We start from the raw sequence: 14,323 nt of genomic DNA on the forward strand, positions 1-14,323 counted from the left end.
TTAGGGTAGGAGCTGAGTGAACAGTGGAGGGAAGCATTCTTCTACCAAGAGAAAGGCCCAGTTTAAATATGCACTGATGGTTAACAACCTAGAGGGATGCAGAACTTCAGAAGGACAGACTGTCCAACTGAACACTTACAGAGATTCTATTCTGGAGAAAAGAGGGCTAGCAAGAAGAAAAAGTGTTGCTGTGTTTCTAATTTATTACATTTGCATGCTACAAAGAGGCAAATTTCGGTTACTATTAGGCAGAACTTTCTAATAATTGGAGCTGTCCGAAGATAGAAAAAGTCGGCTCTGATGGTAGTTTGGGTTCTTATTCACTGAAGGGATAGTGAGAAAATGATTAGTAATCGGGGAATATCCAGAGCAGGGGGGCTGTTTATGTATCACAGGTGGGGGAAAGGATAAGACATTTTTAAAATCTAAGTTCCTAGGAGAATGCACCAATCCAGAAATTCTTGTTGAGTCAGTGTACAAAGACAGTTATGAGTCAAAGAGTCATGGATGCAAATATAGGTTCTTCAAAATATAAGTCTAGTTGTATATTTATACCACACAAAAAAGCTGTAAGATGGACACACCAAGTTTCTATTCTGAGATCATTGAAATATCAACGGTCAATCACTGTGGGGAGGATATTAATTCTCATCAAAGTTCTTTCATCTATCTTTCAACATACATTTTAGGATGATCCTAAGAGGAAAGGCAGGACAAATAAGATTACAAACATTTTGCAGATAAAAAAATTGAGGGACAGTGGGCTTAAGAACATTGCTGGGCCTAGGACCTTTATATTCTATTTTCACTGTTTCTCTTTAGAATGTATTTTAGCTCAATCATCTTCCTTCACATTCCAAGTCCCTTCTCCCTGTGCAGACCAATGAAATTAGTGGCCAGAGTGTTTGTATTGCAACATGCCCAGTAAACTCTGGAACTTAAGATTCAAGATTCTTTGGGTACTAGGAAGTTCTGCTGTGCTTTTAGTTTCCTTGGAGACTGAAGGCAGTGAAACTTACTTTAATTCAATATTAGAAACTTCTAATAACCAATCCTCAAAACAAATAATCTTTCATTAAACTGAATGAATGTAAGGGAAACGGACTTTGGCCCAGTGGTTAGGGCGTCCGTCTACCATATGGGAGGTCCGCGGTTCAAACCCCGGGCCTCCTTGACCCGTGTGGAGCTGGCCCATGCGCAGTGCTGATGCGCGCAAGGAGTGCCGTGCCACGCAAGGGTGTCCCCCGCGTGGGGGAGCCCCACGCGCAAGGAGTGCGCCCGTGAGGAAAGCCGCCCAGCGCGAAAAGAAAGAGCAGCCTGCCCAGGAATGGCGCCGCCCACACTTCCCGTGCCGCTGATGACAACAGAAGCGGACAAAGAAACAAGACGCAGCAAATAGACACCAAGAACAGACAACCAGGGGAGGGGGGGAAATTAAATAAATAAATAAATCTTAAAACAAACAAACAAACAAAGAAACAAAAAAACTGAATGAATGTGAGGCACAGTAAGATACAAAGGAACAAAGTGTAAGATACTGTCTTGTGAACTAAGAAGTAAGATATGTGAAAACATTTTGTAAAGTATAAAGCAATGTCCAAATGACAGTCAAATTATTAATAGCAATTATGAACAGTAAAGGTATAGCAGGAAGTTATTGAAGAGTCATGAGTTAATTCAATGATTAGCTGCCTGAATGACAGTTTAAGAACCACTTAAAACTCCTGGCTCCTTTAAGGATCCTCTAGAAGCTACCCACACAGTGTGCTAATAATGACTCTAAATTCACTGGATTCCAAACTAAACTCTGCACAAGTGCTAACTGGAGGCTTTGCTGATCAGAAGGGTAATCTAGCATTCCTGGCTGTGTTAGAATGTCTAGATTCCTGGAGGGGTGCTGACCATGACCTAGTGAGATACTGCTTGGTGGAAGTTCTAGACCTGAATCATTTCAGTGCAGGGTGATTAAGGTTGCTTTCTGCTCTTTTCTTAATGCTTTTTGTATCTTTTCATTTAGAATATGAACTGGGAAGAAATTACAATCAGCTATCACTCGCACCTGTTTTATTATACATATTTTAGACTGTAGACTAAATAAAAATATTGATCAGAAGCCTAAAAAACCCACACATTACTTTTCAATTCAATCCAGGCCAATCTGTCTTTCAGCTCTGGATTTTCATGTTCTTGCCTCACCACTTAAAAAATAAATACATGAATATATAACAATCCAGTCCAAATAAGCATCTTTCATCTATAATTATCTGAAGCAAGAGATTAGAGATGGGTAGAGTTAATCCATCTCACCAATTCCACCTTCAATGCCTGTTCAGTCATGTTTGAATATCTAGATTCAATTTACAGAGAATAAGAATGTTTACCATTGGAGAGGAATGCTTCTGGCAGATCTCGACTGAAAGGGATAAAAGGTCAAGCAGTTCCTTTGCTGATCTGTGCCAGTTAAAGCGTCTCTGGGCTGGGTCAGAGGGTGGGAGAATTATGCCTAGATCTGGAATGGATCAGTCACACAATTAAGTATTTGTGAGACCAAAAAACATAACTGCTCAACCTCCCCAGGCAAGAGGACAGCCAGACGGAAAATAACTATTTTTTTTCCCATCTACTTCATAATTTGAAACAAGAATGGGGGTTAATGATGGAAAAAAGAATTTTTAAGTTTTAGAATACATTCCTACTTGGGTGGCTGAGGTTACTATTTTGGAGTGATGTTTGGGAATCTTGGAAAACAGAATCTGTCCCCCGCCCACCCCCCCCCACCCCCCCACCGACTGGAAACTGGTTACTCCAGTAAAAAATTAACTCATTCTCAAATTGCTTTTTAACTCACAAATTAAGCCCTATGAGAATACTATTGTAGTTTAGAAAGTCCATGACTGTTAAACATATACTTTTATTCATTATATATGGAAATCTTAAAAATGCCTTTGTATGTAGAATTTAGATATTCATGTATCAGCTGACAAATAGACATTTCAAGTTTTTTCCCCTGTTGATGCTGCTTCTGAGTAATAGTTTAGTTTGGCATTTTCCTTATCTTTGTCTGACACCAGTGCTCCAGAATAACCAACCCTTCAGCTTAGCAATATACCCTTATCTTGAATTGAAAATACCTTCCTTCCAAATTTCACTGGGAAAGGGCCAAAAGGATATAATTAAAAACATAGCTTGATTTTTTTCATAGAGTATTAATTAAAAATCTATTTTATTGACTGTTGGAGAAGTTAGAAACATCTAAAACAAACTAAATTATAACAACAATGAGTAAAGAGGTTAAGCAATTGATATGTTTCATTAACTTCTGTAATTAAAGACTGACAGTTATATGATTTTTGTTTACCTAGTCCCATGAAAAAAGACTTCAATTCAGAATTGCAATTTCATCAAGTCAATTAATACTATTTGGATGGGCACCTAAAAAGATATAGTTTCTTCTGTGATGTTTAGTAAAACATTGAGTGTAAAAAAAAGGCATTTATAAACACAGTTTAAATGGTAAGGGAAAAAAGATTCAACATTTTAGCTTTAGCTACTAGCTATTTCTCAAAGGTTACACAAGGGTTGTGATCTAATGATTAAAGACAAAAAACCCCACAAAAAACCACTATCTCATCCCATCTTAGAGTTTCAAAGGACCTTTGAGACCATCTAGTTCAATTTCTTCATTTCTTCTTAATTCTTAATTGAGGTAATAGATTTGAGATTCCATTTGCTCTAAGTATCTCTTCTTGGAGAAATTCATCTTTCCATGAAATGTCCTTGACTTGCTAAGAAAAGCATGATCTTTCTATTTTTCACATGCTATATTTTATGAAAAGACAATTAAAATTGAACACTTCTGTATTCCTAAAACTCAAACATGCGTTCTCTTGCAAGGGTATTCATGAACAGTGCCTCTGCCATGGGGTGCTTTTCCTTAAGCAATCTTTCAGCTATAAAAGACATGAGTGAGTAAATCTTGGAAAAGGGATAACATCCTTGATGTTCTGAATTCCTAAGATACACTGCAGGTAGCGTTCAAATCCCATTCCAAAACCTCCATGTGGCACAGATCCAAATCGACGAAGGTCCAGATACCTGTTTTTAAAAAACAGAGAATCATTACCTATAAATGCTATCTGAGATCAGATGTTATGATTAGAATTTTATGTTTCAAAAGTATATTGCAATCACTTGTTATTGTCCACATCATTGTGGTAGACCAGTCTTCTCCCTCTACAGATAGATGATGGAAACAGAGAAGTTAGTGACTGACACAAGGTTACACAAGGTTACCCGGACAAACAGCAGCAGATCCTACTTTGTGTGCTTTGTGTGCTTTGGTCGGTTTTCCTTTTTAGGTTTAATATATACAGAAAACTTGCTTCAGGAAGCTACAGAAAATTCTCAAATAGCTTTACTAGTTTTCTTGACAATGCATTACTTTTCTATTTCTTGGTTTGTTCATAATGCTCTTTTTTTCCCCTCACCAAAAATGAATACTGTTCAAATCAAAGAGGAGAGTGAAGAGTTTTACCTGATATATTTTAAAAAGATAATTATCTCAATTAGGTTGTAAGCTAAATCAGGGGCAGGAATTGTGTCTAATTAAACCTTGTATTTTTAGTGCCTGCAATGAAGTCAGTGCTCATTACAGGAGGATTTATTGTTTGAAGACACAAAAATATACTCTGGAGTGCTGGAGTGAGGAGAAATTCCCTGTTTTCTGCAACGGTTTTCTGTTGTAGACCTACTGGAAGCTGTCCATTTTTTCTGGAAGGCCAAATAGTCTCTGAAGCCCATCTATGCATGTTTATATTCCGAATTGTGGGAATAAATCTAAGCAGGTGCCCTTACCTAGCTGATAGCCACTAACCTGTACTCTGACCTCCAGGTTCACGTAAACTATTACTGAGCACTAGTCACTTTAGGCCAGGCACATCTGTGCTGGATGCTTCCCAACTATGTTAGCTGATGAAATGGGAATATGGTGTTCCCCAACATCTGGTGAGGAATAAATTATCCCCCATTTTACAGATGAGAGAGCCAGTCTCAGAGAGGTTAAGTAACTTTCTTAAGACCACATGGCTAGAAGATGCTAGTCATGATCTAAACTCAGATTCTAATACAGCAGCCTGGAATAAAGTTATTTTAGGAAGGGAACAGGAGGAAGAAGTCTCTATAAATATTTTTATTGTGTCACTTGGTGGGGGGAATTTGTGAGTTATGTAGTATTGATTAAAACAGGTTCATGGTTTCTTGAATGATTCATAAAATTAGATTCCGAAGAAGACAAATGTCATAGCTGGTAGCCATTCAGTTCCTCAAGGATAAAGGTTATCTGTCACCTATTTTTCCACTATTAATAACGGCTACATTTATTGGCACTTAAGGAGTTAAGATTAAGTACTTATCTTCCTAACATAAAAATTGAATTGCAACTAGGTGAGAAATTAGTATGATAAGGGTATCTAGTATAAAACCTCAGGTTAGTAGACACTGTAAGGAAAAATAGAAGGAACATAGTTTTGAGTAGTTGAATAAACTTTAGGTTTACAAGGCATAGGGACAGTGAATATATATTTTTGGTTTACTGGTAAAATGAGACGAAGGGTACACCAAATGCCTGCTCCAAGCATGTGCCACATACACCTGCAGGACATGAGCTAGCTGCTGAAACTCTAACAACAGCTTTAGATGGCTCTAAATTTCTCACACATCAAAGCCAAAACACTGGCATAGATGTCTGGAAACTGAATTCAGCAGAGGTATTCAGTTTGTAGCTAGTTTTTCTTGTCTTTGTGCTGATAGATAGAAAAATCCACTTTTAAGAAAAAAGTTTTCCAATGAATATGTATTCATTTGACTGCTATTAATACTGATTCTTAAAAAAAGGTTGTACAAAATTTATGAAACTAGATACAGATTTTATTTGCATGTGGCATGTAGAAACAGGAAGTGAGTAAATTCTTAGACACCTGGGTGGCTATCCACATTATGGTAGCATACTCGCAGAGATCACAGATGTGAAGATTTCTATGATTACCATATAAAAGGAAGAAAATTCAAATACTAAATATTTCTATTTGGAGGTCTTAAGAGCTTGAAAAGAACATGATTAATTGAAATTATTAAAAAGACCAGAAAAAGGCTAAACTTAAATCAATAATTAAGATCTATATTTAGTACTTTATCTATGGCTAGTTTTTACATATTATGAATATTAACTCAGAGTCAGAAAGAAACTGAGGTAAAAAGAACAGTCTTGCTCAATCAGGCTTTGTTACCTAAGAGTAAGACTCAAAACAAAGGAAGGAAAGGTGGAAGGAAATGAGCACTGAGCTTCTTCTACCCTATGTAGATATTTAATCTATATCATATCCTTTCACCCTTACAACCCTGTGATAGTATCATTTCCTTTTCTAGCTAAAAACTGAAGAGTCAGGGAGATTAAGAAGCTTGCCCAAAGTCATTACTGATAAATATAAGGCTGGCATTCAAAGGCTATTACCTGAACTAGTTTTATGTTTTTTGCATAATTATATCTAGCTCCTTCATTATCACAAGGCAAGAATGTAACTTGCTCCTTTCTCCTCCTGAGGACAGCAAAGGAATTATTAATAATGTTGATATTATTGTAAGACCAAGATCCTGAAGGAGTGCTATTACAGAAATATAAATAACTTTTATATATTGAAAAGTACTTGAGGGAAAGGTCCACAGAAAGAAAGCCAAACAACTTTGGGGAAGTGAATGAACACAGAAGGGGAATCTTCCCTAAAGTGGCTCAGATTTCTACAGTTGTTGGAGAACTTAGGGATCACTGAGCCCAAGCTCTTGATTTCATATAAGGAGAAAATGAAGAGTAATAATTAGGAACAAAGGTTTTAGATTCAGAGAGTCCTGGGATCAAGTGCCAGCTCAGGACCTAAGCGTATGACTTTGGTTAAGATAATTAACATCTCTGGGCTTCAGGCCTAGTGGGATAATAAAATAGGGCTAATTGCAGTATCTCACTTATAGGGCATTGTGACAATTACAGATATAATATTCATGGTTATCTGGTACAATAAATAAATGGGAGCCATTATTATTAATCACATTTTTCAAAGATCCAAAGGGCGTAAGTAATGTTCTGAGCCTCTGTCCTTAACACTCTTCCCTACCGTCTTGGGGTGGTTAAAGTCTAAGTACAAGAAAAGCTTCCTCTAGGTCACATTCAGACCAACAACTAGAATAAGATCAGCAGGGGCCACATACTTACCATTGGTAGGCTTCTGTCAGCCCTGATCTGTAAAAGGAAAACAGCAAAATTCTTTCAGGGAATGGCAATAAAATAAATATATTCACCACCACACATTTATTCTGGGTTGTTTGCAAATAGCTCTTTACAAAGAAATATACAACATAGCCCCTACCTTCACAGGAAGTGGAACTATTATATGGTAAGTTAATCAATAGCCCAAAGTACTTCCAAATAAGTGGTATAAGCAATAAATGCTATAGGAATTCCGAGGACAGAAATATGGTCCAGAGCTCAGAAGAAAGGGTTCACCTAAGGTGAACTTATTGCCCTGCCTAATAAGAAATGCATATTATTATTACTTAAGGATGTTGAGAGGTACACACAGACAAGCAAATAGGAATATAACTTAAATTCTATAATATTTAAGCAACAATATGGATTCTAAAGCTGCCTTCATAATAAGGTTGCAAACTGGTTTTTGTCTAATTTGAGAAATGTTAATAAAATTATGCTATTATTCATTAAAATTAATTTCAGCCCTTTAAAGAAGTATTTGAGACCACAGTATATCTGAAGTTATCAGAACTAAAAGTTTTATATATACGAAAACACAGAAAGCATGAACAAAGGTCAAAGACAGATCCCTGAGATAGGGAACCACATATACCCATTTCAGCAGGAAAGATAAAATTTGATATTATCAGATACTAGGTAAACATTTAATATGAGGAAAGATTTCCTGAAGGAAGCAAGCAAGCAAAGAAAACAGACCAATTAATCTTTCAACAGATGAGGTTTCTTGCCATGTGTGATATTTATGGTGCTTAAAAAAAAATCAGAGAATCCTTGGATTCTTTCCATCTGAAATATCTGACTTCTGCTTCAATTCCACAATTTTCCCACAACTTTCTATGCTATACTAGTAATGAGGAGTTAGTAGTCTTGTAACCAAGGTTAAGCATAAACAAATAATTATTACATAGATGCCTTTTTCTTCCAAAATAATATAAAACAGCCCAAGGTTAATATCTGAAATTGCCAAAACTGCCTAGAGCAACCTCATCTTTTGCATATGGTCATTTCCAACCCTTGTTTTGTAACCTCCCTCCCCCATCCCCAGATGCTGTGATCTCTGGTAATGATTGGTGATTGAAATAGCTTTGTGATTCACCCCAGCCCTATACCTAACCTCCATTCTGTTCAGCCCCTTAATGTTCATTAATGAGGGAACCTGAGCCAGCCGTATCCCAATTTCTCATTAGCATAAACTGCTAAACCTGGATCTTATAAAATTATCAGGATTACTGCAGTTCCAAGAGGTAGTTTTGGGGCTCTTAGGCCACTGTCCTTCTCTGCTATGCTCAAGCAAAGAAATTCTTTCTTTATCTGAAACCCCAGTGTTTCAGGAATTGATCATTAATGAAGCACACTTTTGCTTGGTCTCAGACTCACTGAAAAAGAGTTCTCCCAGAACCTATTTATCCCATTTTTTTCTGGATCCTAACCTAACTGAGCAGTTTAAATGGCTGGAATTGCAAAACCAAGTTAGCCAAATGATTTATAAATTGGGATCTTGGAAAAGCATCAACTCCTTAAGCATTTTCCCACTAGGAAAAGAAGGCCTTACAAATAGCTTATTTAATAGGATATTTTCAAACTACCATGGCTTTTCCAGATTACCATGAAACCCAGTATTATCTGGAGAGAAGGATTAGGCCTACAGACATGGGAAAGTCTTGCTTTTCTTTTCTTTTTTTAAAAATTTATTTTAGTCTGGCACAGCAAAAGTAGAAATCATGGAAAACAAAGGTTTATAACCTTGGTTAGGAAGTAATTGTGGTTTGTTGGCAGATCATGTATATAGAGGAGTGGTAGTTCAATTAGAAACATGATTCCCCACTTCCCATCTTGAAAACATTGTCTATGTGTTCATGGATTCATTTCCCAGGTCTCAAACAACAAGTTAAAGTTTTCCAAATAGCTAAATTACGACCTTTACATAGTAGAGAACTTGAAGAAGGGAAAACTGCTTATTCTAAGTATTAGCTAAGCAGATTAGCTTAGCAGATATTTTTAGTAGCTTTCTTTCCCCACCTTTACCCTTTCCCTAGTTCAGAGTCTGTCTGTTTAAGACTCTGCCAATCATAACTTAAAGTAAATAAAAAAGAACAGAGAAGAGAAAAATAGTACAAGCTTAAATGGGAAATTCCTCTCCCCCTTTTGCTATTAACTTTTTAAAAAGCTACTTTCATAAGAAGAGATATATGCAAATAGTGGACAAATATCATTGTAGCCTTGCTTTACATAACATTTTCAGTCTTTGGGAAAGAGAAGCTCAGAGTTTAAGTAACAACTTGTTCAAGGTTACATAGACTGAGATCTGTGCCAAAGTTGAAAATGCACGTGCTTTTTCTCTGTTACTTTGCCGTGACTACCTGTGAGTGCCTCATCTCCAATTTCTGAATTGTGTTCCTTTTAGCACTAATACCTGGCCAGTCGCTGCGCCAAGAAATGGTACCGTTCCTCTCTGAGGCTTCCTCCGAAAAGCTCCCCAACTCCAGGGACAAGAAGATCAACAGCAGCAACCTAAAAGGCAAAGAAAACCATCAACATTGTTACATATTCAGTGCAATTCCAACATTACTGAGTTTCTCAAGGGAGTGCAACTTTTAACATTTTAACTGTTTAACTGCTTAACAGAATTTTATTTTATCCATGCTCCTTTAATATCTAATGTTTAATATCTTAAAATGTATGTTACATTTCCCTTCCTCTTGAACCATTTATGTAGTATACTTGCTAAAGATGTGTTTTCTTCACAAACATGATATAAATGCCAATTACAAAAAACATGGCAAAGATAAAATTATGAGATTTATGGTAGAGATCAAATTACATATAAAAATTACCATTTTAATTGTCTTACCTCATATTATACAATGAATATTTTTCCAGTGTCAGTAAAAATACTTCATACCCTTAATATTTTCATGGTTGCATAGTTTACTGTTTAGAATTACTATAGTTTATTTAACTGCTTTCCTGTGGTTGAACATTAGGTGTGTGCACTTTTCTTTGTTTGCTACTATAAATAATGAAGATGTTGTGAATACAGATTTTTCTTTATAATTTTAGTATTTTGATAAGACATGTATAGAATATTCTGATTATTAATCAAAGCATAAATTAAAACAATGAGATACCACTTTGGAGTTCTCAGAATGGCAAAGATTAGAAAACAACAAACAACTTGGAAAAGAGAATGGAAAAACCAATCTTCTCATACACTAGGTACCACCATTCTGGTCAGCAATTTTGTAATAGATAACCAAAAGCCTTAAAAATGCAATATGCTTTGACTCAGCAAGGGCAATTCTAAGAACTAGTCCTAAAAAAATAATCAGAGATGCAAAAAAAAAAAAAAAAAAAGATTAACGCATAGGATGTTTATTACAGCATTACTTTTAATAATAAATTCAACTGAACATCAATAGGAAACTATTAGATAAATTTTAGACATGGGAAGAGAAAAGACATGTATATAATGAGATGCTCACTGTGTTGACATTGTGATAGGATTACAGATTCTAAAAACTTTTCTTCTTTTCTTGTTTGCATTTTTTTACTTTCTACAATAAAGATCTATTATATTTTTATATTTTGTAATAAGCAAACAAAAACTTTTAATAGGAGAAAATGGTAACTTAATGCTTCTGTATTTTCCCAATTACTAGTAATTAATTTTTTGAATGGTTATTTGCAATCTGTATTATTTTTTTTGTGACTTAGCAACTCATTTTAGGGGTGGGCGGATATTTTCAAGCTTAAGAGTCTGAAGGTACAAAACGAAAGAAAGATTCAATGCAGCAAATGCAAAATTATGACTCCACAAAACACATTTTTATCTTTAAATATGCCATACTATATTATGAGCTCTTCTTAAACTTTACCTCACTTTACTATTAAGCCATTTGATCAGTTTTGATTCTAAAACTTTTGATTGAGATATGCTTTACAAATAATTGAAATTAATGAAGAATAATTAAAGAATATGTCCCAGATGCTGCATATCTCATCTTCGTTATTGTTAATTAAATGGCAAGCATTAGGTCTGAGTCTCAGTAGGCTGAAACAGAGTGAGAAAGAACAGATTCATTAATGTTTTTACTTTTAGTACATCTCCTGCTACTCAGTCAATTGATGAGTTAAATGTACAAACAGGTCATTGTCACATTACCATTCCTCACTGACTATATCTCAGGCAGTAATTCTTCTATGAACTTGGGGTGGGGGAGTGGGGTACAATGAACAGCCAGGTATCTTAGAGTGAATATCTGGTTATACAGACATGATAGTAGGTGACCAAACCAAACCAACAGCTTTGGACAGGTAGGCAAAAGAGTGTTACTAATATGATGAGGAAATTCTCATGGGTAATACATTTAATAGAGTTGGACTTTAACCGGGACCGTGTGGTTACCACTTCTATTTCTAGAGAAAGGAGAAGGTTCAAAGGGAGTTTTAATGGCTGTAGAAAGACTGGCATTTTCATTTCCTAGTACTGTGCTTTAAGACATGGCTAAAATATGTTTGAGTGGAGAAACACAAGGTGAAAAATGTGCTCTTGTCTTTAATCAAGCATTTTTAGGTTAGAATTATAGGCAATTAGCGTTGGACCAGACTAGTTAACAAAGTGCCTTTCTGGCCTTTGCTTGAAAATAATTTAAAGACAGCGGACTCACTACACCTGAAACAGAACATTCCATCCTTGTTTAGCTTTGATTATTAAGAAAGGATTTAGACATATCCAAAATCTATCATTCCAAGGTTACAAAGCAGCGATGATTCCACGGAACAAAACAAGGGTTAGAAATGATTGCTTCTGATACTGCAGGTACATACAAAGCTAAGAGCTAGGGCTGAAAAGGGCCACTGCCTCAAAAAAGATTCTGGAGTATCAGCTGTCACGCAAGAATAGGAAGTAGGTGGCTTAGATGAGGCTTGTGGCCTGTAATAGGCAACGTGGCAATCTTTGGTGAGTTGTTTTGCTTTCCCTATGAGGTTCATAAACATCAAATAACAGATCTCCTTCTTGCTTGGTCTTGCTCTTAAAAACAAATAAACAAAAACACTCTTATGGGACCACAGCTGGTTTTACAGGTCTAAATTATGTTCAATTTGGACCTTATTTTTCTAGTGCTATTTTTAGAGGAGTGTAATTCATCTCAGAGATATTCACCTCTGATTAAAAATCTGCCTTTCTGGGGAGCAGACATAGCACAGGGATTGAATGCCTGCCTCCCATGTACGAGGTCTTGGGTTCAATCCCCGGTACCGCCTAAAAAAGTAAAAAAATCTGCCTCTTATATTTGAGCTCACTGGAGAATTCACTGTACAACCACACTGATTTTAGACCCTTCTGCCTAGTTTTTATTCATTTGGATTATTTGCAACTGCACAACAGTCAAAAAGGGGAAGATTCTGAACCTTTTCAGCTACCTTCTCTTACAAAATCTTATGCCATGGTATGTACGATACATTCTTTCCCCCCCTGGATTTCTTCTAAACCTGCCTTCTTTAGTACTCAAATGATTAGAACTATTTCTGCATTGGCAAATAAAAAATTAAGGTGATAGTGGTTTTATTATTGCTTTATTGTGAGTAAAAGCTACGTTGTGCTGTAGTCACAAACAACCCCAGAAGCTTGCAATAAGGTTTATCAACTTTTGCATCACTGACATTTTAAGCCAGATAATTCTTTACTGTGGGAGCCTGTCCAGGGCACTGGACCCACTAGATGCCTATTGCCTCCCCCCAATTCTTGACAACCAAACAAGTCTCCAGACATTGTCAAATAGGAAATCACTTCTGACTAGGATGCACTGGTTTACAACAACGTTTGGCTTTTTTTCACTTACATTTTATGTCTATTATATGTTACATTATATGGCCTGAACCTGAAAGAGCAGCCTCTTTCTGAGGTCTTGGTCTTACCACAGATGAAAAAGAAGAACATAGTAGATTAGAAACAATGTATGGTTGTCATTTCTGCTCACAATTCATTGATCAATGCAAGTCACATGACTAAGCTAATGTCAATGGAGTAGGGAAGTATAATCCTTCTCCAGGGAGGAGCAGCAAATATTTTGTTCAATAAAAAAGTTCACCCAGTTGCCTTTTCCCACCGACCTATACTCTTCCACTTCTACTCTTCAACCAATTCCTCATTTTTAATTAGATTAAGACAACAGTAGCAGTTCTCCTATTTTCTTCCTCTATATTCTGGAAGATGTACTTATCTGTAGGAAAAATTTTATCAAAATAGTTTACTTTTGTTGAGTAAAATTTTTAGAAGTCATCTGGATAAAGTCCCATACCACTACCATATCTCCTCCAATTTTGTGATATGCAGAAGGAACACATACATCATCTATATTCTTTCTTTGTCTAGATGGCCTGAAAATTCACATTCTCAGATGGGTGAGTTTTCTACATGTTTTCTTAAAATAAAGAGTAAAGCTGCTTCCCCTCTTAATAGATCTGTACCTTTTGAATAAGGCATTCCTTTATAGTAACTCATCCATTTTCCACAACCACATGGTAGTACCTCTTTTTCAGCAAGGACAGATCTACCTTCTTTGTGAAGACGGTTCCAAAAAGGCCTTGCTTTCTTCTCTTCCTCCATATAATATTCCTCTCTTTTATTTTAGGTTTAGATTCCCTTCAACCATATTCCTATACTTTCTGCTTTTCTTTTATAATTATATCCTCCAATCAACATACAGATTCTGCATCCTTTCTAAGAAGCTATAATGTAGTTAAATACTCTTCAACTATAAATAGAGACATATTTGGTATATACAGAACTACACTTTCTTTTGGCATGATATAAAAAGTACTGCATTCTCTAAAGATCACTAAGACAATCTTGTCAATTTCTATACTTTTTAGTAGGGTTGAGATTTCATGAAGGATTCTTCTACCTGTGTCTCCCCCTGGTAACTACTGGGGCTAATTATTATAGAAACTATCTATTTCTCCAAGGCTATGGTAGAGATGAAAGGCATATACAGATATAAT

At 36.0% G+C, this 14,323-nt stretch overlaps 1 protein-coding gene across 4 annotated transcripts in view; it reads right to left on the reverse strand.

The window, feature by feature from the left end:
• NARS2 (asparaginyl-tRNA synthetase 2, mitochondrial) overlaps nt 1–14,323 on the reverse strand; it is a 227,394-nt gene that overhangs the window by 6,281 nt on the left and 206,790 nt on the right. For 2 of the 4 annotated variants that reach the window (XM_071218289.1, XM_071218288.1), the window contains 3 exons: nt 9,732–9,829; nt 7,262–7,288; nt 1,394–4,095 (listed from right to left, as the gene is read on the reverse strand). In XM_071218289.1, the coding sequence (XP_071074390.1) occupies nt 3,951–4,095; nt 7,262–7,288; nt 9,732–9,829 (270 nt within the window). In that variant the 3' untranslated portion in view covers nt 1,394–3,950. Of the gene's footprint in view, nt 1–1,393; nt 4,096–7,261; nt 7,289–9,731; nt 9,830–14,323 lie in introns of those variants that run through there. The other 2 variants (XM_058306048.2, XM_071218290.1) reach the window with 1 other exon arrangement.

Source organism: Dasypus novemcinctus, chromosome 10, assembly GCF_030445035.2.
Source record: "Dasypus novemcinctus isolate mDasNov1 chromosome 10, mDasNov1.1.hap2, whole genome shotgun sequence".
Classification (NCBI taxonomy): domain Eukaryota; kingdom Metazoa; phylum Chordata; class Mammalia; order Cingulata; family Dasypodidae; genus Dasypus; species Dasypus novemcinctus.